This window comes from Lissotriton vulgaris, chromosome 7 (assembly GCF_964263255.1).
Source record: "Lissotriton vulgaris chromosome 7, aLisVul1.2, whole genome shotgun sequence".
Lineage (NCBI taxonomy): Eukaryota > Metazoa > Chordata > Amphibia > Caudata > Salamandridae > Lissotriton > Lissotriton vulgaris.
Genome location: NC_141695.1, coordinates 64,681,545 through 64,703,239, shown reverse-complemented (window position 1 = coordinate 64,703,239; position 21,695 = coordinate 64,681,545). Strand labels below are relative to the sequence as shown.

The window sequence follows — 21,695 nt, the reverse complement described above, 5'->3', positions numbered from 1 at the left end:
TAAACCGGGCGCAAAAGCCATCAAGCACCCAGGAGGACACTTATTGCTGAAAAGGACTACTAGGGATCAACCAGGTAACCAGTGCCTGCCATTTGCCCAGTGTCCCAGCGCTGCCCTGCCCTGCCTGGACTATGTCTTTCCCCAAGCTGCCCAGTGTGGTCCTGACCTACCTAAACAGATGGAAATTAACTGAACTGCCAAGTGCTCATTTCCTAGCGCTATAACCCTGACCTGCTGTCTGGCCCCAAGCGCTGTTTCTTCCAAGTGTTGTGCTGCGAGGGACTTGCCTGTTCGTCCCCAGCGATGTGACCCCCGAGGCGCTACAAATGCCATCCTGCTTTGAAGCGCACTGTGCCGGGAAGCGCTAATTGCGGGGCACTCACCGCTGCTGCACCGGGTCCCCTGGGAGCCCCTGAAGCGCGTCATCATTGTGGGCGCCCCAAACTTCACCGTCGTCGCCCGGCGCTGTGCGGTAGAGGTGCGGCTGCCGCCCCCAAGACCTCGTGAGTGCACTGGGCCCTGTTGACATCACATCGACCTCGGCACTCGCTATGGCCGACATCGTTGCTGCGGCCCCCGGTGTCAGGAGAGGGCTGCCGGAATTTGGAGTGGGCCGCACTAGGCCCCGAAGCCTGTACTCAACGTCACATGACGGGGGCGTGTCCTGGACTCCGCCCCTGCCAGCGCTGCGTATTCATTGGGCCTTTGTTGCTGCACCCCCCCAAGCCGCACTGCCGTTGGCAGCTGCGGGCGCGCCTTTCCTGAGGCTGTTCCTGACTAGTCCCCAGGCCCCAGTAGTCGGCGAGAGACCCGGGTCCGACTCCTTCGCAGCGCGGGGGTTCACCAGGGACTGCGAGCCTCCCCGACCAGCCACGGCAGCACCAGGCCGAGTAAGGCCTACCGGAGGGCCGGAGCCCTCCCCACGAGCCAGAAACCACCGCAAGGGCCCGGGTAGGGCCAAAGCCAAAGGTAAACCCCCAGGGAGGAGGGCGGGAGGCCAGGAGGAAGAGCAGGGCCCCTGAGTAGTGTAGAGTGAGCCCCGTGGCTGCCCCTTCCCGTAGGAGAGACTGCAGTTGGGCCCCGTTGGCCCCAGTTATGCCCATAGAGTTCTGTGGACTGGGCAAGAGCCCGAATTAGGCCTTGGGAGCAGAACCTGAGGAGGAGTTACCCTACCCCCTGGATAGTAAACTGGGTGTTGACTGCTCACTAGAGGAGTAGTAATGCAGGGGTGTATATAAGGAAGTGGTACCTAAGTCCCCAAGGAAATGTTTATGCTTGCTTCATGCCATGCTTATTCCTGATCAGTCTAGTGAAATGTTCATTCCTGCCTATGGTTATTAAATGAAAGGTTTACCTTGGATCACTAAAGAAATGTCGCCTGAGGTTTCAATGCTTTTACCATGAGATGTTGCCAATGAGTTAATTCCAATGGATGATGTGCCAACCCTGAACTTAACTTAGATAAAAGTGTATTGATTTTCTAACCAGCTGGTGTGGTGTCCGTTATTGTGGGAGTTTCCTGCCTTAGTGGGTGTGTGTGCTGTATGGTCACTTTACACCTAAGCTTTCGGGTGCCCGCCTGCTCGCGCCAAGCTACCCTCTGTGGAATTATTGACACCAGTTCTTACATTGGTGTGCAGCGGCGGGTTAAGGACCTGTGGCTATACAGCATCCTCCAGTGAGACAGCGTGTGCCGCAATTAGACACCTGTTGTAAATGCAAGCCAAATCAATTGACCCCCACTGTCTAAACTGAGTGCACAGAGTACTGTGCTAATTCCATGCCTACATCCTAGTGTCTTCTCCTTAAATTGTCTGGGTCCCCACCTGTCAGAATGGAGTTCCAGCTGGGCAACCTTGAAGAGTATACATTGGTGCATCAGAGGGACTTCTGTCAGGGGATGGGGGTGTCTGTTGGGCGGAGAGCCAAAGGAGAGTAGCTCTGTAAAGCCTTAAGGGCATGGGTAATGGCCCACCCGGAGGGGAGAAGGGATGGGGGACAGGAGGGGCAGGGCGCACCAGGGGAGGCGGCACACCAGAAGAGCTAGACCTACTGCGCATTGATGTTAGTGAAAACTTGTTGCCAGGAAGACGTTCCGGGGCAGGCAGTAGTGTGTCTAGGAGGAGTGCGTCGCCAGAGGAGTATGAGGACAGGAGGGAGGAGAGACAATTTAGATTGGAGCTTGCCAGGATGGAGAAGGAGAGAGAAGATAGGAGGTTAGCAATGGAGAAAGAAAGGGAAGATAAGAGGTTAGCAATGGAGGAGAAGAAACTTGCACACGAGCTTCACCTTAAAGAGTTGAAACTGTGAGCATTGCAGATAGGTGCGCAAGGGAATACTAATGGTGGCAGCGTACCAGAGGTTCCACATGAACCTAAGTTTTATCTACCCAAGGCTGTGATATCTAGTTACTGTGTGGGGGATGACATCGACAAGTGGTTGGAAGCATATGAGGTGTCCTTGACAGACCATGGGGTGCCCGAGAACTACTGGAGGGTGGCCTGTACCGATACATACCACCCGCAGTAAGGGACACACTCCTGTACTTAGACAAGGTGGACCGAGTCAGATATCCCCCCATGAAGGAGGCGCTACTTAAGAAGTTTGGCCTCACCCCAGAAAGGTATCACCAGAGATTCCGTGGCAGCCATAAGCTGCACACGCAGAACTGGGTGGATTTCTTTGATTATGTCCGGAAGGATTTAGAAGGTTGGGCACGTGGCAGCGAGGTGCATGATTATGAAGGCCTGTACAATCTATTTTTAAAAGAGCACCTGGTGGATAAATGTTTTCCGGAGCTGCGCAAACATCTGGTGGACCGATAAGCTGACCGATCCTTGTGAACTTGTGGAGGAGGCGGATACTTGGGTTAGCACCCGGGTGTCCCACAAGGGAACCGGGGAAGATAGCCCGAAAGGCAGACAGGGATTTCCCCAGAAGAGAGAGGGGGGAGATAAAAGAAAGGAGTTCTCATGAGGCCCACAAAATAGACAGTTTGGGAGAGGAGTAGGTAGCCCGCCTCAATCTGGTTCCCCAAAGCCCACTCACCCTGACAAGAGTCAGCAGCCAAGAACTATCCGGTGCTACGAGTATGGGGAGGTTGGACACTACAAGGGGGATCCCCAGGGTCGCAAGAAACCCCCAGCCCCCACAGGAGGTAAGAGTCCCGGGGTGGCTAGTGTAGCACTGGGGGAGGAGTTTCCCCTAGATAGGGAAGGGGAGTGGACAGGCCTGACCCTGGTTTCACTCGAGGACAGAGAGTTCGTCCCAGTGACGCCCTTACCATCAAACACTGCCAAGTACCGCCAGAGGGTGCAGGTTAAGGGACAGGAAGTGGAGTCTCTGAGGGACACGGGCGCCAGTATGACCATGGTGCTGAGATGGTTGGTGTCCCCTGAGCAAGTGATCCCGGACGTATTCGATCCGGCCGTGTTGGCTGACGGCAGTGTGAGTCAATACACTGTGGCTCAAGTTCCCTTTGAGTGGGGAGGAGTCATAGGCCCGTTGAGAGTTGCTGTAAGCCCTGCCTTGCCAGTGGAGTGTCTGCTCGGGAGCGATCTGGAGTCCACCCTCTGGAAATGGAGTTTCAAGCCCATACTGAGATGCTGGGGTTACCAGGATGAACTTGCGTGGTCACGAGGTCCATGGCTGCCCGGCAAGGAACTCAACCCGGGTTGGAGCCTGAAACTACAGCCTAACCCAATGCTGGTCAATGAGAAGATGTTGTGGAGGACACGCCCCATGTGATGAATGGGGAGCCCGTGGAGGTAACCCCGGAGTCCACGGAGGTGGGTGTTTTTCCCGTGGGGGACCTGCTGATCCCTGCCAAGTGGCATGTAGAAGGAGGGCCTACCCAGGAGGAATTTTTTTGGGCACAGAGAGAGTGCCCCACGCTTGAAGGCATGCGGCAGCGATCCAAAACCCAAGCAACCAACCAACAGACCGGCAGTTACCATGTGTACTGGGAGTATGGCCTCCTCTACAGTGAGCCTAAGGCTCCGGTGCATGAATCCTCGAGGGCCTTAGTGGTCCCCCAATGCTACCGGGCCTTTTTGCTAGAAATAGCACATGAAATACCACTAGCTGGACACCTGGGTCAGGACAAAACCTTTGGACGACTGGCCCCGCATTTTTATTGGCCCAGGATGAAAGTTGCCTCTGACACTTATTGCAAGACATGCAAGACCTGCCAGGCCAGTGGCAAGACTGGGACTAAGGTGAAGGTCCCTTTGGAACCACCCCCGGTTGTCGGGATCCCTTTTGAGCGGGTCGGTATTGACATTGTCGGGCCGATGGAACCTCTGAACTCTTCGGGACACCGGTTCATTTTGGTGTTAGTGGACCACGCCACCCGGTACCCAGAGGCCATACCTCTGAGTACCATCACTGCCCCTGTGGTGGTGCAGGCCCTGATGGGGATTTTTACCTTAGTGGGATTCCCCATGGCCCTGGTGTCAGATAGGGGCACGAATTTCATGTCGGCCTACATGCAGGCCATGTGTAAGGAGTGCTGAATGACCCATCGGTTCTCCACATCTTACCACCCCCAGAATAACGGGCTCGTAGAGTGCTTTAAAAAGACTCTGAAGGGGATGATCCGGAGCCTGCCAGAGGACTTGAGGCAGAAGTGGGACCTCCTCCTCCTTTGCCTGATGTTTTCATACCGCGAGGTGCCACAGAAGGGAGTCGGGTTCAGCCCCTTTGAGCTGCTCTATGGCCACCCCATTAGGGGGCCCCTAAGCGTTGTGAAGGAGGGGTGGGAGAAGACTTCGAAGAAGCTTCCCCGTGATGTAGTCAGCTACATGCTGGCATTCCACAGACAGATGGCCAAGATTTGGAAGGAAGCCTCAGACAACCTGGAAGCTAGCCAAGCCATCATGAAGGAGTGGTATGACCCAACGCTCGGACGGTGGAGTTGGACGCTGGACAGAAGGTGTGGGTCATGGAGCCTGGGGAGCTTAGTGCCCTTCAGGACCGGTGGACTGGACCGTACAAGATTGTGGAGCGACGAGGCCAGACCACTTATGTCATATATCTGAATCCCCCCGACAGCCCCATCGGGTGTTCCACGTCAACCGCCTGAAGCCACACCATGAGCGATCTGAGATTGCTCTCTTCATGGTGACGGATGGGAACGAGGAGGAAGAGAGTGAGCCTCTTCCTGACCTTCTGGCGGCCCACGATAAGGATGGATCGGTGGAGGGAGTGGTTCTTTCCCCATCCTTGACCCTGGAGCAACAGAGGGACTGCCGCCAGGTATTGGAGCAGTATGCCTCGTTGTTCTCTCTCACGCCTGGAATCATGCATCTGTGACGCGACGTGGACACAGGGGACAGTCCGCCTGTGAAAACCAAGTCTTACCGGCTGTCCGACAAGATCAAGAACAGCATCCAGGGTTAGGTGGCCAAAATGCTGGAGCTGAGGGTGATTGAACCCTCCAGCAGCCCTTGGGCTAGTCCAGTAGTGTTGGTGCCGAAAGCAGCCCCACCGGGCACCACACCTGAACTTCGGTTCTGTGTGGATTATCGAGGTCTGAATTCTGTCACCAAAATAGACGCTCACCCGATCCCAAGGGCGGATGAGTTGATTGACCGGCTGTGAGCAGCCCGGTACCTCAGTACCATCGATTTAACATCGGGGTTCTGGCAGATTGCCATGGCGGATGGAGCAAAGGAGAAAACAGCATTCTCCACCCCCGAGGGCCACTTTCAATTTAGGGTGATGCCCTTCGGGCTCAAGAATGTTCCGGCCAATTTCCAGCAGTTGGTGAACCCGGTGCTGTCTGGCCTGGAGTCCTTCTCAGCTGCCTACCTGGATGACATAGCTGTCTTCAGTAGCATCTGGGAGGACCATCTGCAGCATACCCAGGAGGTGCTACAGGCCCTGCAACGTGCTGGCCTGACTATCAAGGCTAGCAAGTGCCAGATTTGACAGGGATCTGTCGTCAACCTAGGACACCTGGTGGGCGGGGGTAAGGTGCAACCCCTCCAGGCCAAAATTGAGACGGTCATGTCCTGGGAGCCCCCCAAAACCTAAACTGAGGTGCGAGATTCCCTTTGCCTCACTGGATATTACCCCCGGTTTGTCAAGGGGTATGGTGCCATCTTAGCCCCCCTGACTGAGTTGACGTCCAAAAAGCAGCCACGAAAAGTGATCTGGATGGCTGCTTGCCAAGAGGCCTTCGAGACATTGAAGCACACAATATGCACCACTTCGGTGCTTGCAACACCTGATTTTTCAAAAGAATTCATCGTGCAGACGAACGCCTCTGAGCATGGCATGGGCTCCGTTCTCTCGCAACTGAACAACGACGGCCAAGACCAACCTGTGGCCTTTATCTCCAGAAGGCTCCTCCCCAGGACACAATGGTGGAGTACCATCGAGCGAGAAGCCTTTGCTGTGGTCTGGGCCCTGAAGAAGTTGAGGCCATACTTCTTTGGTTCTCACTTCCTCATTCAAACCGACCGATCACCCCTCCGCTGGTTCATGCAAATGAAAGGCGAGAATCCAAAGTTGCTAAAGTGGTCCATTTCCCTACAGAGGATGGACTTTCGGGTGGAACATCGGCCCAGAGTTGACCACACCAATGCTGACGGTCTCTCCCGGTTTTTCCGCCTTAGTGACGAGAACTCCCTAGAGGTTGGGAGCTCTCCCCACTTTCAGCTGGGGGGGGGGCGCATGTTAGACCTGTTAGCCCTAGGGTGGTTTTTCCCCGTTTTTTCGCTCTTGCCTTGTTTTTCACCACCCTCTTTTTCGTTGGACCTAGGTCTCCTAGGTCTCCGGGCGCCTTAACACTGCTAATCAGTGCTAAGCTGCAGGTGCTCTCTACTCCCAACATGGCTGCCACAGGCCCCTGCTACTGCGGAGTGGTCTTTTTAGTAGCACCCTTTTAGCCATTAGCTGACTGGGACCCTTAGATACTGTTGCAACACCAGCCCACCTTTTCTGCCCATAGCTAGACTAGGGAAGCTCCTGGAACCTTCCGGAATAGGTGAGGGGTCTTCTTTTGCAACCTTAGAGAGTGGTCACCTGACCTGGGATTATTTAAGGAAAGGAGGGAAACTTTTTAGATAGTTGGGGCATCATTGATATGGGGGACCCTACGCTGGAGACTTAGGCGGGGAACCTATACCACTAGAAGTGACTGGGCCCAGGCGCTGCCTTCTAAGCTGTGTAAGGGACTCTGACCAAACCCACTGATCTGGCCCAGCGTGAGGGGAACCCAGGGACCCACCTGCAGTGAGTTGAAAGGATCTGCTTGTTTCCAGCCACCAACTCAACCCCCCCCCCCTATAGTAGATGAATCTAGGACTCTAGTGTAATTTTCCTGATTCATGCCCTTATATAGGTATAACTTATCATATCCTTATATAGGCATAAGAATCATAACCATATTTAGACATAGCCAATGAAGTCCAAATACGGCATGGCTACTTCCACAAGTTCCTAGAATCCACAACAAATTCTTGGAGAAATTAACCTTCAGCAGTACGGGACTTCCCCCTGCTTAAGTATTGATTTGTCCAAGAACTTATGGAGTTCTTAGTGATGTTATTGTGTCCAACCTTACGTCAAACTCGGCACCTTCCCGGTATAAATATAACCGCATCTGACCTAGCAAACACACAGTGGTTTGGAGCAGATCGACTAACTGCTGTAGCAGTGCCGAAAGAAGCCGACCCTCCAGCTGACGCACTGAGAGAGATGCTGTCTTTTCTCCTGCCGAGAAATCCAGCTCCAGTGTTTCCCTGCTACCCTTTCGGGTTACTGGGAAATCGAGTCCTGGGAGAGAGATACAAGACCTCCTTCATTCTAAAGCCAAGGTACGGAGCTGATTAGACCCATAGAGAAATCTTGGATAGATTATTGGCAAAAAATACTGAACTTAATTATACCTCACTTACTTCTTCCCTAGTACTAGACTTAGGTTACGTACACCGGGATAGGCGTACTTTAGAAAGCACCGGTTGAGTACTTTTAGTCGTTATTTATCATTGTATGTATTTTATCCATTTTATGTATCTTATGGTGTAAAAACCATATCATGCTTTTACAGTATTATTTCATAATACTCTTTTTACTGTAGGCACTTTACTTCATGACAAGTATTGCGATTGTAGCAATTCATTTCTCTTGCACGAGAGGAAGACTGTTCAATAAATAACCTGTTTTATTGAAAACGCCGTCTCTCTATTTCTCTGCAAATCTGGTGAAACGAAGCATGCACGATTGACTGAGTGAAATAGCAATCTATTATTTCCGCGACTTTAGAGATATATTTCTTATTCTTGGGGAACAAAGTTGTCATGTTTATGCAGTTGTCAGAAACGAATCCCTTCTTGTTTATTAAAGAAAGTTTCTAGTGACCTCTGAGCTAGCTGGCATTCACAATTAAGTCTAACATATTCAATAGAGACCTAGTCGACTTCAGTCCTACGTCTAAACTATCGTTTATGTTATTCCAATGCGCAGAGCCTATTGGGTATATAGGAACTACACTACACCCCTTTATCATATAAATCCCCCACGGAACCATCTAAACCGGGCACAAAAGCCATCAAGCACCCAGGAGGACACTTATTGCTGAAAAGGACTACTGGGGATCAACCAGGTAACCAGCGCCTGCCATGTGCCCTGTGTCCCTGCGCTGCACTGCCTGGACTGTGTCTCTCCCCAAGCTGCCCAGTGTGGTCCTGACCTACCTAAACAGCTGGAACTGCACTGAACATCCAAGCGCTCATTTCCTAGCGCTAGAACCCTAAACTGCTGTCTGGCCCCAAGCTCTGTTTCTCCTGAGCGTTGTGCTCCGTGGGACTTGCCTGTTCGTCCCCAGCGATGTGACCCCCGAGGCACTACAAACGCCATCCTGCTTTGAAGTGCGCTGTGCCGGGAAGTGCTAATTGGGGGGCACTCACCGTCGCTGCCTCGCGTCCCCCGGGAGCCCCTGAAGCGCGTTATCATTGTGGGCGACCCGATCTTCACCGGCGCGGCGCGGCGCTGTGCGGTAGAGGTGCTGCTGCTGCCCCCAGGACCTTGGGAGTGCAATGGGCCCTGTTGACATCGCCCCGCCCTTGGCGCTTGCCTGCGGAGGCCCTCGCTGTGGCTGACATCATTGCGGCGGCCCCCAGTGTCAGGAGAGGGCCGCCGGAATTTGGAGTGGGCCGCGCTAGGCCCCGAAGCCTGTACCCAGCATTTATTTATTTTTATTTATTTTTAATATTTGTAAAGCGCATCATTTACCCTTGGGCGTCTTGGCGCTAGTCAAACCAGTTATTTGTAACGGTCAACAGGAGGAAGGAGTAATCATTGAGCGAACAGCCAGGTTTTTAAAAGTTTATGGAATTGGAAGAGAGAGGAACTCTCCCTGATGTATAGGGGTAACGTGTTCCAGCGCTTTGGGGCGGCCACCAAAAAGCGCCAGTCGCCCTAGGTGACGGTTTTAGTGCGAGGGATGACCAGTTGATTGAGGGTGGCTGATCGTAGAACTCTGTTAGGTTTGTATTGTTGTAGCTGTTCTTTCAAAAAGTGGGGTCCTTGGTTGTTGAGCGCTTTAAACACAATACAGAGGGACTTGAAAAGGATTCTGTTTCGCACGGTGAGCCAGTGGAAGTCCTTTATACTGTTGGATATTGATTCGTATTTTGTTTTGCCAGAGAGCAGACGTGCTGCTGCATTTTGAATAGTCTGCAGTTTGGTAATTACTCTGGATTGAGCATTAAGGAAGAGACCATTACAATAGTCCAGAGAAGAAAGGACAAGAGAGGTAACCAGTGTTTTGATGGCTGAGTCAGGAAGAAAAGGACGTATTTTCCTTATCATCTTCAGTTTCAGGTGTGCTATGGAGACTGTTTTGTTGGCGTGATCCATGAAATTTAGACCCTCGTCGAAGATGATACCGAGGTTCCTGACTTTAGCAGTTGGAATGGGCGGGGTACCGAAGGCCTCTGGCCACCAGCTTGATGGCCAGGCTGGCGAAAGGGGTCCGAAAATGAGCACCTCGGTTTTTTCTGAGTTTAATTTGAGGCAGTTGGTAGCCATCAATTCTCCTATGTCTACAAGTCCCTTCTTGAATTTTTCAGCCACTAGATCTCCGTCCCCCTTGATCGCCAACACAAGTTGGGTATCATCGGCGTAGGAGGTTAGGCTCATCCCGTGTGCTTTGATGGTTTTAGCAAGGTCCGACACATAGATGTTAAAAAGTGTCGGACTCAGGGATGAGCCTTGAGGTACTCCACATGGAGATGAAAGTTGGGCCGATTGGAAGGGTCCTAAGATGACAGCCTGCGTTCTTTTGGCAAGGAAGGACGCAATTAAGTCTTTGGCAGTGTGGCAGATGCCAAATCCCTCGACACGGTCGACCAAGATGGTATGGTCGACCGTGTCGAAAGCTGCTGATAAATCCAGCATTACTAGAATGGCTGTGCCCCCCTGATCCCTGATTACCCTGATGTCGTCAGCAGCCTTAATCAAGGCTGTCTCTGTCCCATGGTATTTCCTGAATCCAAATTGCGTGTTGTCCAGGAGATGGTGTTTTTCAATGAATTCAGAGATCTGAATGTTCATGGTTTTTTCAATCACCTTCGCCATGAAAGGGAGACTCGCGATGGGACGGTAGTTTTTTAGCTCGCTTTTATCCAGGGACGGTTTTTTTAGCAGGGGTTTTAGTAGAGTGTTTTTAAGGGGGTCTGGGTAGTTACCTGATAGGAGAATGGAGTTGCAGACCTGAGTGAGTAGTGGTATGATAGAGTCCATTACCGGCAGGAGTACTGAGAGTGGGCAGGGGTCCAGGGGTGATCCTGATTTGATGGTAGACATTGTAATTTTTATTTGGTCGGTGGTGACTGCTTGGAAGCTGGGGAACATGTTGACTGGAGATAAAATGGGGGGGTTGACTATCCTCGCAAGTGAATTAGCAGAAAAAGCCTGGTAAATATCATCCACTTTGGTAAAGAAAAGCTAGAGAATCACATAAAAGTTGTGATGGGGGAGGAGTGAGGTCGGGGGATTTGCCTGACAGTGCTTTGGTGATTTGAAACAGTAATCTGCTAGAATTTTTGGCTTTCTGGATTTGGTCAGTGTAGTAGTCTTTTTTGGCTTTAGCGATCATAGCTTTGTAGAGTGCCAGGGCTTCCTTGTAAGCTGCTTTGCTAGCTGCGTCATAGTCTTTTCTCCATAGTCTTTCCTTATTACGGTTGATTTGCTTTTGTGCCCTTAGTTTTTCATTATACCATGGGGCAGTAGGTTTGGATCTATTTCTGGATAGTTCTTTGGTAGGGGTTGACTGATTTGTGGCTTGGCCCAACCAAGTGTGAAATTGCTGAAGTGCTAAGTTAGGCTCTGTGGACAGCGTTGGACGAGTGTGTTCCAGTATTAGCTTTAAGTCGTCCTGATTGATATTTTTCCAATCTTTAAAGGGCTGTTTGGGGATGGGAAGGGGTTTGTTATTACGACAAATGTTGGTGGTTATAGTTGCAAAAATTGCATAGTGGTCAGTCCAAGGCATGGGTAAGATGTTGGTTATTTGTAGGCCTTCTAAGTTGAAAAATATGGGATCTAGGATGTGGCCAGCTTGGTGGGTAGGGGACGTAACCCGTTGTTTTAGCCCTAGAGTTTCTAGATCGGAAATGAGGGTGACCGAATCAGTTAAGTAAGCATCATGTGACGGGGTCGCGTCCTGGACTCTGTCCCTGCCAGCGCTGCCTATTCATTGGGCCTTGGTTGCCGCGCCCCCGCAGGCCGCACTTCCATTTGCGGCTGCAGGCGCGCCGTCCCTGAGGCTGTTCCTGACTGGTCCCCGGGCCCCAGGAGTCGGCGAGAGGCCGGGGACCGACTCCTTCACGGCGCGGGGGTTCCCCAGGGACCGCAAGCTTCCCCGACCAGCCAAGCTTCCCCGACCAGCCAAGGCAGCACCAGGCCATGTGATGCCTACCGGAGGGCTTCCCATGAGCCAAAAACTACCCCAAGGGCGCGGGTAGGGCCAAAGCCAAAGGTAAACCCCCGGGGAGGAGGGCGGGAAGCCAGGAGGAAGAGTAGGCCCCCGAGGAGCATCCCCTCCCCGTGGGAGAGACTGCAGTTGGGCTCCGTTGGGCCCAGTTATGCCCATAGAGTTCTGTGGACTGGGGAAGAAACCGAATTAGGCCTTGGGAACTGAACTTGAGGAGGAGTTACCCCCTGGATAGTGAGCTGGGGTGTTGACTGCTCACTAGAGGAGTAGTAATGCAGGTGTGTATATAAGGAAGTGGTACCTGAGTCCCCAAGGAAATGTTTTTGTTTGCTTCATGCCATGCTTATTCTTGATCAATAAGTCTAGTGAAATGGTCATTCCTGCCTATGGTTATTTGATGAATTGTTTACCTTGGTTCACTAAAGAAATGTCGCCTGAGGTTCCAATGCTTTTACCATGAGATGTTGCCAATGAGTTAATTCCAATGGATGATGTGCCAACCCTGAACTTAACTTAGATAAAAGTGTATTGATTTTCTAACCAGTTGTTGTGGTGTCCATTATTGTGTGCTTTTCCTGCCTCAGTGGGTGTGTGTGCTGTATGGTCACTTTACACCTAAGCTTCCGGGTGCCTGCCTGCTTGCGCCAAGCTACCCCCTGTGGAATTGGTGACCCCAGTTCTCATAGAGCCATTAACACCTTGCCTGCGTCGAACGTTCAGCTCCAGTGCTGAACGTTCAAAAAACTGGTGGGGCACCGTCGGCCAACTGACGTTCGCAGCGTTCATGTAATCAGATAACCTTTGGTAATCTGATTACATGAATGTGTGCCTGAGTGTCTGTGTGGGTGGATGGGGTGTGACTGCCTCCATGAATGTTTGAGTGGGTGATTAAGTGGGTGTATGGGTTCATGGGTCTGTCTGCGAAGGGCTGTATGGGTGAGTGAGTGTGTGTATAGCTGTGTTGGTGAGTGAATGGATGTCTCAGTGTTATATGTGTGAGTAACTACATATTTGAAAGTCAGTATATATGAATGTTGGAGTATATAACTGACTTTATGTGAGAGTGAGTGAGTGTGAGAGTGGCAATATGGATGAGTGTGTGCTTGTGTCAGTGATTTTATAAGAGAGTAAGTACGTGTTAGTAGCTGTATGAATAAGTGAGGTGGTGTGACTATAACTATTGGTGAGTAAATGGCAGTGTGATTGAGTCTTTGGGTGAATGACTAGGTGTGTGAGTATCTCTGTGGATGACTGGCAGTATGTAAGTGTCTGTATGGGTAGATGAGTGCATATATCAAAGGATATATTGATGAGTGACTGTGTGTATGTGTGACTGTATCGGTGAGTAAGTGGATGTGTGTAGACCTATGAATCAGTAAGTGGGTATGTACTAACTAGTTTTGGTGTGTCTATGGTTTCGAGAATGGTAGTCTATATTTTAGAGTGGGTGCATGAAATGTTATATTAGGGTGTGAGGAGGTGTGTCAGATAATAAGTAGATGATATCATCAGTGATGTGATTTGAGATGTCATCAGTGATATCATCCCCAGTGGTAATGATCCTCAGTGTACACTACCACTCTATTTCCACTTATTGAGTTAAGATAGCAGGATGTGTCAGTAATAGAAAGTGTGGCCTTATTATTTGGCTGCATAAATACAGTCACTTAATATATATCTTCCCATGTGTGGAAACAGAAAGTGAGTGAGACGCTCAAATGAAGAACTCATAAGAGTTCAAGTCTGGAAAGCACATGACAGGAAATAATTATTTGTATAAACAATTCCCAATACTATTTTTTAAGCATATTTTCTTAGGTGGACAGAGTCAAGGCGCCTTGAAAGTGTTTATAAAAAGGCACAATCATTTTGAAAAAGAAAATGAAAATATATTTCTCAAGCAGTTTTAATAATAAGTTGATAAATACCATGCATCTATAGAGGAAAATAAAGAGGTTCATCAGTTGTCCCTAGCCTGCCTCCATGCGTTTGTCCATTAGAAAAAAAAGTTGGTGGACCCTGCTATGGGGGCAGCTGTTGCTGCTTCTCTGGCATCTCCTTGGGTCCAAGCTGTGGTCCCAGTTGCTGTGGAATGTATAAGTGTACTGAGGTGGCATATGTTCGCACTGTTCTAATCCTTGCAGTTCTGATTACTCTTGTTGCTGCTATGCTCCCGCCTCTGGTTGATCTTGCACAGCCTGCCGTGGTGGTCTTTTATGTGGTTCTAGCTATTGTGGCTTCTTTTGTCTATGCTATTGTGCCAGACTTGATGGAAGCTGTGGTTGTTGCTGTAGTTTCACCTATGGTTGCTGCTGGTTTTACCATTGTTGCTGCTGTTGTCACTATTGTTGTCCCTGCCATGGTGGCAGCTGTGATTACTCCTGTTGTTGCTGCTGTGGTTGCTTTGGTTTACACTGACGTGCTGGCAAACATAATTGCGCCTGTGATTTTGTAGTCATACTCTGTGCTGTTACACCAGCTGTAGTCCCTGCTTTGACCTCTGTTGTTGGCAGAGCTGGTGATCCTGCTGATATGGCAGGTACGATTTTTATGTCATAGTTGCTAGAATCATTGCTGAAGGGTCTACTGCAGCTAGAGTTTACCACTTTGTTGGCAACTGAACCTGCAACTCTGTCACTTCTGTGTGCCTGTTGTGCTGGTAGCTAGTGTTGCTTTAGTGACAGCAGCTTGGTCCAGAAATAAATACACACCAATCCTTCCAAACGTAATGTAAATTCATCATCAACCTCAGGGTAGCAAAACACCCTTGTCCTGGAGTAAGTATATGTAATACAATAACCTATGGACTTCCTCTCCTTATTGGTGGTGTACTGTTTCACTATTACAATTATGTCTTCTCTTTAGCTTTAACTCCACTTTAACATTAATTTCTTTCATGAAAAATAAATGCACCGAAAATTCAGTTTTTGCATGCTTAATATGTAGCTTCTCCATTGTCCAATATTTTCCAAACCTGAGGGATGGAATTCACAATGCTCCTCTGCCATCAATATGTCTCCATGCATCAACTACTCTTGACAATTGTGAGACCTGCAGTTCATGACATAGAATCATGGCAAAGTTTGCTAAGCCTTCCATCCTTCCTAAGTCGATAGATTCACATCATATTGGGAACTACTGCCTCACATTCTTTACAGTGCTGAGATATGGCAACATTATGATATGAAGTAGCCCCTGGACTTTGGTCGTGTGCACCGCTTTCCAGCCTAGCTCCTCACTTACTGGAACTGCGTTCAAGTCCCCACAACTGCCAGGAGGTCCCGCTGCCAGGAGGTCTGCCTGGTTGAGGTTCAGACTCCTTGACTTGTAGGCTTTTCATTTATTTATTTAAATCCCTGCTCAGTGGATTTTATTTTACTGTGGTAAGTTTTTGTTTTACAATTTTTTTTAAATTATTTTACTGGGCTATTCTTGTTTTCTGGGCTTAATTTTTGTTTATTGCTTGCTCCCACACCCATTCCCACAGTTTCTTTCCCAATCCCTCTCTGTTCCTGCTTCTCACTCTCCAGATTCCCTGACCGCTCCAAGCACTTATCAGGCCTTTGCCTTTGGCCATGTGTGCTGATCCTGCTCCTTCATAGCTTCTCGCTGACGGGCCTGTGTTTGAGTCCAACAATCCCCCAGTTCGGTCCCGCTGTCAAAAGGTCCACCTAGTTGGGCTTCAGACTCCTTCACCTTTGAAATTATTTGAACTGATGGGATTTGGTTTTGCTGCCATCCATTATTCCAGAAAGCATACAGTGGTTTGACTCTCTTTCATAAGTTCTAGAACTGAGAATAAGTCTTGTGAGGCTCTCTTAGGCAAGATTGTATTTTGTGGACTCAAGTGTCATTTCCTACATGTGGTATTTTTGACTATGTGCTTGGTAATGGTGACTAGCCAATGATAAAAGCAGTAGGCTTGCTTGGTGTGCAGGGAATTGCTATGCTAGATGTCATAGGTCTGGCCTGATTATTAACAAATATTTTCACACAGGTAGTAGCTTTGACTTATTAACTGTGAAAAGCATATGGTAATTTAAAGCCAAATAGTCGCTAACAGTGCATTTTTTCACATCATGTTACAGGTCATAGTCAGATAATGCGTTGCATGTAATTCCCCAGAATACCATAGTAGTCTAGGTTTTTGTTGTTCGTCATCGACTCTGACAGACCCTGGGAGTAGAATTTCACTGTGATGTTTCTTGTTTGCCCTATGGAAAGGGGTTCTATATTGTTATGCTAACTGTAATTGTGTGCGATTTGTAATTTTCTAAATGTATGCCTGTTGTTTGCCAGTTTAAGTACACATCAGTAGGTCTGGGTTGTGCACAGTGTCAAGCCAGTGGTGAAGGTTAGAGAACCTATTGCTTTGCATGGAAAATATATGTCAGTTTGCTTAAGTGCGATCTGTTCATAGCGAAATATTATGACAAGGTAAGTATGCCTTACTTATTGTGAAAGGCATGTGGTAAATAAAGTATGTTTTAAGGGTGGATTGTTATTAAATTGTGCTAAAGAGGTATGTGTTTTGTTACAGAGAAGCTCACACATCACTGTAGAAGACATGGCTTTCTGTGTTGGTGACCCTCCTGATCAAACCATGGGTATGGATATGCACTATCATAATTCCAATTAGGGACTATGAGTAGGGACTTTACATTCTTTTGGGAAATGTATTTTGTACATATTTGAAATGTTATTATGATATTCCTGATTGTTCCCTGGTCGGATAGCTGATCACAGTGAGTGTGAGTTGTTTACGGTGGAAAGCCAATGAAAAAGGTTGCAGGGCTGATTGTTTACATTGAAAGTTACATGGGCTTTTCAAGGTAGATGGGTAATACTCTGTATTAAAGCCTACAGAGAGGTATTTAGTTACATAGACTCTCGCAGATTAACATGATAGGCCAGGGCTTTTGTGCTGGTTACTCCCTCTTACAGTCCTGGGTATATAATGTTTGTACAGCCGTAATGCTTGTTAGACCCTCTTAGGAGATATTGTATTTTGCTTTGCTAAACTTAATTTTATATACCATGCAATTGTACGACTGCTTGCCTGATGGTGGCCTTGCGGGACAGGTCACCCTCAGCACAGGAGGTTTTCTATGGTGATAAGCCAATGATGACAGCTACAGGGCTGAATGTAGCCATAGGTCTGATCGGTTTATGATTTCAATGTATGATACATTCAGTACACGTGACATATTGATTGTGAAAAAGTTATAGTAAAACCAATGGGCTTTTAAAAGCCGGATTAGTTTCTCTACATTAAACCCTACAGGAATTAATTTTGTTACATGAAATGTCACTGATCAACTATGTAGGGAATGATTTTGGTCTTAGTTACCGCCTCTGACAAACCCTAGGGGAAAAGATTTTCAGTGGAAAAGTTCATGCTAGTAACCTTTCTTAGCTGTCTGCTCGGTCTTATATTAAACAAAAAAATACTACAGACATCCTCATTAATGAATATATATTGATATAGAAAAATAGAGGGTCTCTAGGTCAGCCCTGTTTTGCCATTGGTCTTCCTGAGTGTCTTTGTTTACACTCTGCTTTCATCCATGAAAGCCACTGTATGGAATAATTGTTCCATTATTGGCTCTCTTGTTTCTTGCACTGTGAATTATGACATTGTTTGATCACATGTTCATAGCCACCTCAAAATCAGTGCACTTTAGTGTCAGGGCTGGTTTGCCCTGTCCTTTAGACTTGAATTGTCTCCTTTAATAGTTTCCTTTTCATTTCTTTGTTTCTCTTCTTTTTATTTGAATGTTTCTTAGGACGATATTTCTTTCTCTCTAGGCAGCTAAAACAGGTCCCTTGTTTGCAGCTCACTTTATTTACCCAGTAAACAATTATGAAATGCTGATCATAGAGTTTCATTGTTGAATGTTTCTAAGGAGGATATTTCCTGCTCTCCAGGCAGTGATAACACCTTCAGAAAGGCTCTCAAGAAATGGCTCTTCGACTAGACTGAACTGCTGACCTTCTGACCTCCCCTCCCCCGTGCCTTGAGACCATCATGGGTGAGTAGCTCTCTTACAATTCCCTGATTGATTGATTGATTGATTGATTGCTTGCAGCTCACTTCATCTGCAGTGTGCTGCATCAGATGTGGCCACTCTTAACCCAGTTAACAATTATGAAATGCTGTTCATAGAGTGTCATCGTTTTACCACTGAAAGATGGACAATACATTGGTTTTAAATGTGGTCGCCTTACTTGAACTATAAAAAACAGTAGAGTATTTAGAATATCTTTACAAGATTGATACCCACTGCTATATTTGGTTTGCTGTTGTAGGCACATGTTCCTTGTAGACAGTAGCATGTTGTTTTTTTTGTACTTGTTTTCTTTTAATTGATTTTGCATTTTTTTTCGCTTGTGTGGTTATATTGTGGTTGTTTCTGATGGTGAAAGCAAGTATGAATCAGTGGATGGATGAATAAATGCATGAGTGTAACGATGCATCATAGAGTGCAACTAAGATGACTTATTGAGTGCCTAAATCAATTAATCACCTTCATAAGCCATACCAGGATCACATGTTCACAGCCACCTGAAAATCAGTGCACTTTAGTGTCAGGGCTGGTTTGCTCAGTCCTTTACTCTTGAATTGTCTCCTTTTATAGTTTCTCTTTCATTTCGTTCTTTCTCTTCTTTTTATTCTAATGTTTCTTAGGAGGATATCTCTTCCTCTCTAGGCAGCTGTAACAGGTCCCTTGTTTGCAGCTCACTTCATCTGCAGGGTTCCGCATCAGATGTGGCCACTCTTAACCCAGTTAACAATTATGAAATGCTGTTCATAGAGTATCATCGTTTTACCATTGAAAGATGGACAAAACATTGGTTTTGAATGTGGTCGCCATACTTGAACTATAAAAACCACTGTAGACAATTTACAATATCTTTACAAGATTGACACCCACTGCTATATTTGGGTTGTTGTTGTAAGTACATGTAGACAGTAGCATGTTTTCTTTTTGTACCTGTAATCTTTTAAATGAGTTTGCATTTTTTTAGCTTGTGTGTGTTTTTTATTGCATTTTTTTCTGATGGTGAAAGCAAGAATGAGTGGATGGGTGAATAAATGAATGAGTGCAACGATGAGTCACAGAGTGCAACTAAGATGAGTTATTGAGTGCCTAAATCAATCAATGACACAGATTCATAAGCCAGACTTATCAGCTTTGCTATTGCTTGTCTGCCTGAAGGCAGTCCAAGGCAGGCAAAAAAATCAAAATGGTGCTCCACGTACCTTTAGAAAGTCCCCAAGGCTTACAAAATGAAGAAAATACAAGCCCATCTGCCATGGTGCCATGAAATGACTGCCAAGCCTCTATTCAGCGTTTTTGCTGAAAGTGCTTTTGACATTTGTGCAACACTCACTGAAAATCCCTCCTACTACAGTGGGAACATTTGAAAGGTGGGTTGCGACTGGGGCTTTTTGGTAGCACTTCCACTAACCTCTTAATGAAGTGCTAAGACTTCCAGACAAGTCATTGTTTAATTTGGAGGCATTTGATAAGAGTTGGATCCCTCCTCAGTTCATTTTCATCCACCTTATTGTTTCATTCAAGTAATGGTGCCTTCTTTGTTGAGTTTTTTGGCTTATACAGTCATACATTCTTGCCAGCTGACCACTGACACTGGAGTGAATCGAGTACCCAGGAGCTCTAGTTCAGAACATGCTCATAAACGATTGTACCAGCTATGAACACAAACACCCACATAAGACCATCTAAACCCTTACCCTGTGATCCAGCGCTCCTACTAAAATTCTTTATAAATGACGTCACAATCCACTACCACACCTACCAATCAATACCAGGCCCATAAAAAAAACAACAGAGCAGCTGAATCATGAGGCGAATGGATCAAATATGTTGATTTGATGCTAACTACAATAAACAAGACCAGCTTGTCATTTTAAAGGTTTATTTAAAATTCATAATTGGTTAATCTTTATTAACTCTCTTTATTAGAATCAAATATTTAGTTTTATTAATTCAGTTTAATGCATTAAACATTGGCTCCAAGATAACTGTCAATTCAGCATTGCTCAAAATAATGAATCAAGAAAAACATAAACCTTATTCCCTAAGTTAGCTTTCTGACCTGAAAGGGAAACAAATTAATAAACAGTTGAATGCTTACAGTCCATAGGAAATCGGACAGCACTTCGCCCTCAGGAAACATTCAGCCCCAATCCCTTCAAGAGGTCCAATTTTTATATCATTTTTGCTCTCTAATTTAACTAAATGTATTTCTTTTTAAAAGTTCAGCACTCTGATTGGTTGATGGCTGTCAGACCACCAAAATCACTCCTTCCAGGGAGAAAACGTCATTGCATTATTGTTCATTCTCATGGGCTGACAACAACTTCCGAGCGTATCGCCACCAAAGCTCGGCAAAATCATGCCTGTCACTTCCTCAGCCTTGTAAAAAGAACATCCAGAGCAGTTCATGAATAAGTCTCTTTTGTTAAAGCCACAGTCTTTTCAAAGGTGAAGCACAAATCTTGATTCCATGGAAAGTTTCCAAGATGACTGTATTTGGCTCCAACTCTGCTCACGTACAGGCCGACCAACTTTTCTTCAGAATCAGAGGCTAGGCCTCAAATCACTCTCTGGCTAATATTTAAACAAACACAAAAAGAGTGATTAATTCAGGTAAAGCAAACCCTTCTGTACCACCCGACCCTTACTAATTATTAATTAACCCACTAATAAAAGACATCTAGCAAAAGCAAACAAATAAAGCAGCACATAAAATATCTACCATTCTTCATGTAATCCAGCTTTATGTTTCTGAAAGAGTAAAAAGATGATTAAATGATACACAGACAGACAATCACAACATAAGACAAACATGTACGCACATATAAAAAGCACATGCCATGAATAATCTGCCGCATATTAATAGTGACAAAGACAAAAGGACAGACATGACAAACAAAACAATATTAATCACATGTTACAAAACAGACTTGCACATGCAACAAGAGCACATGTTATTAGTTCCCACGTATTCATGTGTGGTGCAAACTTAATCTAGGTTGAATTAATTAAACAAATCATGCAACAGCTCATTAATAAATTAGTTCATGTTATGGGAGATTAAATCCACGAGTCAGAATAAGATATTTTCTGAAGCTCGCTTCATCAACTCCCTCATCTGGTGATTTTAAAATCACCAAACAATACCCAAAAATTTCAGAATTTTTCACCCATTTTGGAGACAACACACACTGGATTCTCTCGATATTAGTCTCCCTAAACCCCTGTTTCAGCTGTCTGATCATCTCTTTCAAACTGAACCCTTCGCATTTCCTCTAACTCATATTCCTTTTCTTGTTCCTTTCTGAGTTTATAAATCCTTCTCATTTCTTTCTGATGCTTCCTCCTCTTGTGGATCAAACAACTAATTTTTAGCAGCATTATCACTATATTAATGACAATTACTGGATAGAGCACTTTGCCAATAATTGAACTACCAAGTTCAGAAAACTATTCTTTGATAGCCTCCATTCTCTTTCCAATTTTCTCAGTAAAACTTTCTTCCTCCATGGGTTCTATTTCTTCATGAAAATGTGTAATGTTTTTAACAAGTAACTCTATATCCCGACTTTTGTCAGGTATATAAGTACAGCAATGTTGAACATGCAAGACCCCACAGACTCCACCCTCTTTTGCAAGCAGAATGTCTAAAGCAAGACGATTCTGCATAACCATACTTCTGGTAG

General features: G+C 46.8%; 1 protein-coding gene across 1 annotated transcript in view; it reads left to right on the top strand.

The window, feature by feature from the left end:
• LOC147700738 (olfactory receptor 5V1-like) overlaps positions 1-21,695 on the top strand; it is a 138,972-nt gene that overhangs the window by 97,570 nt on the left and 19,707 nt on the right. The window contains exons 2-3 of the mRNA XM_086929739.1: positions 16,485-16,551; positions 17,873-17,976. Of these exons, the coding sequence (XP_086785865.1) occupies positions 17,973-17,976 (4 nt within the window). The 5' untranslated portion in view covers positions 16,485-16,551; positions 17,873-17,972. The remainder of the gene's footprint in view (positions 1-16,484; positions 16,552-17,872; positions 17,977-21,695) is intronic.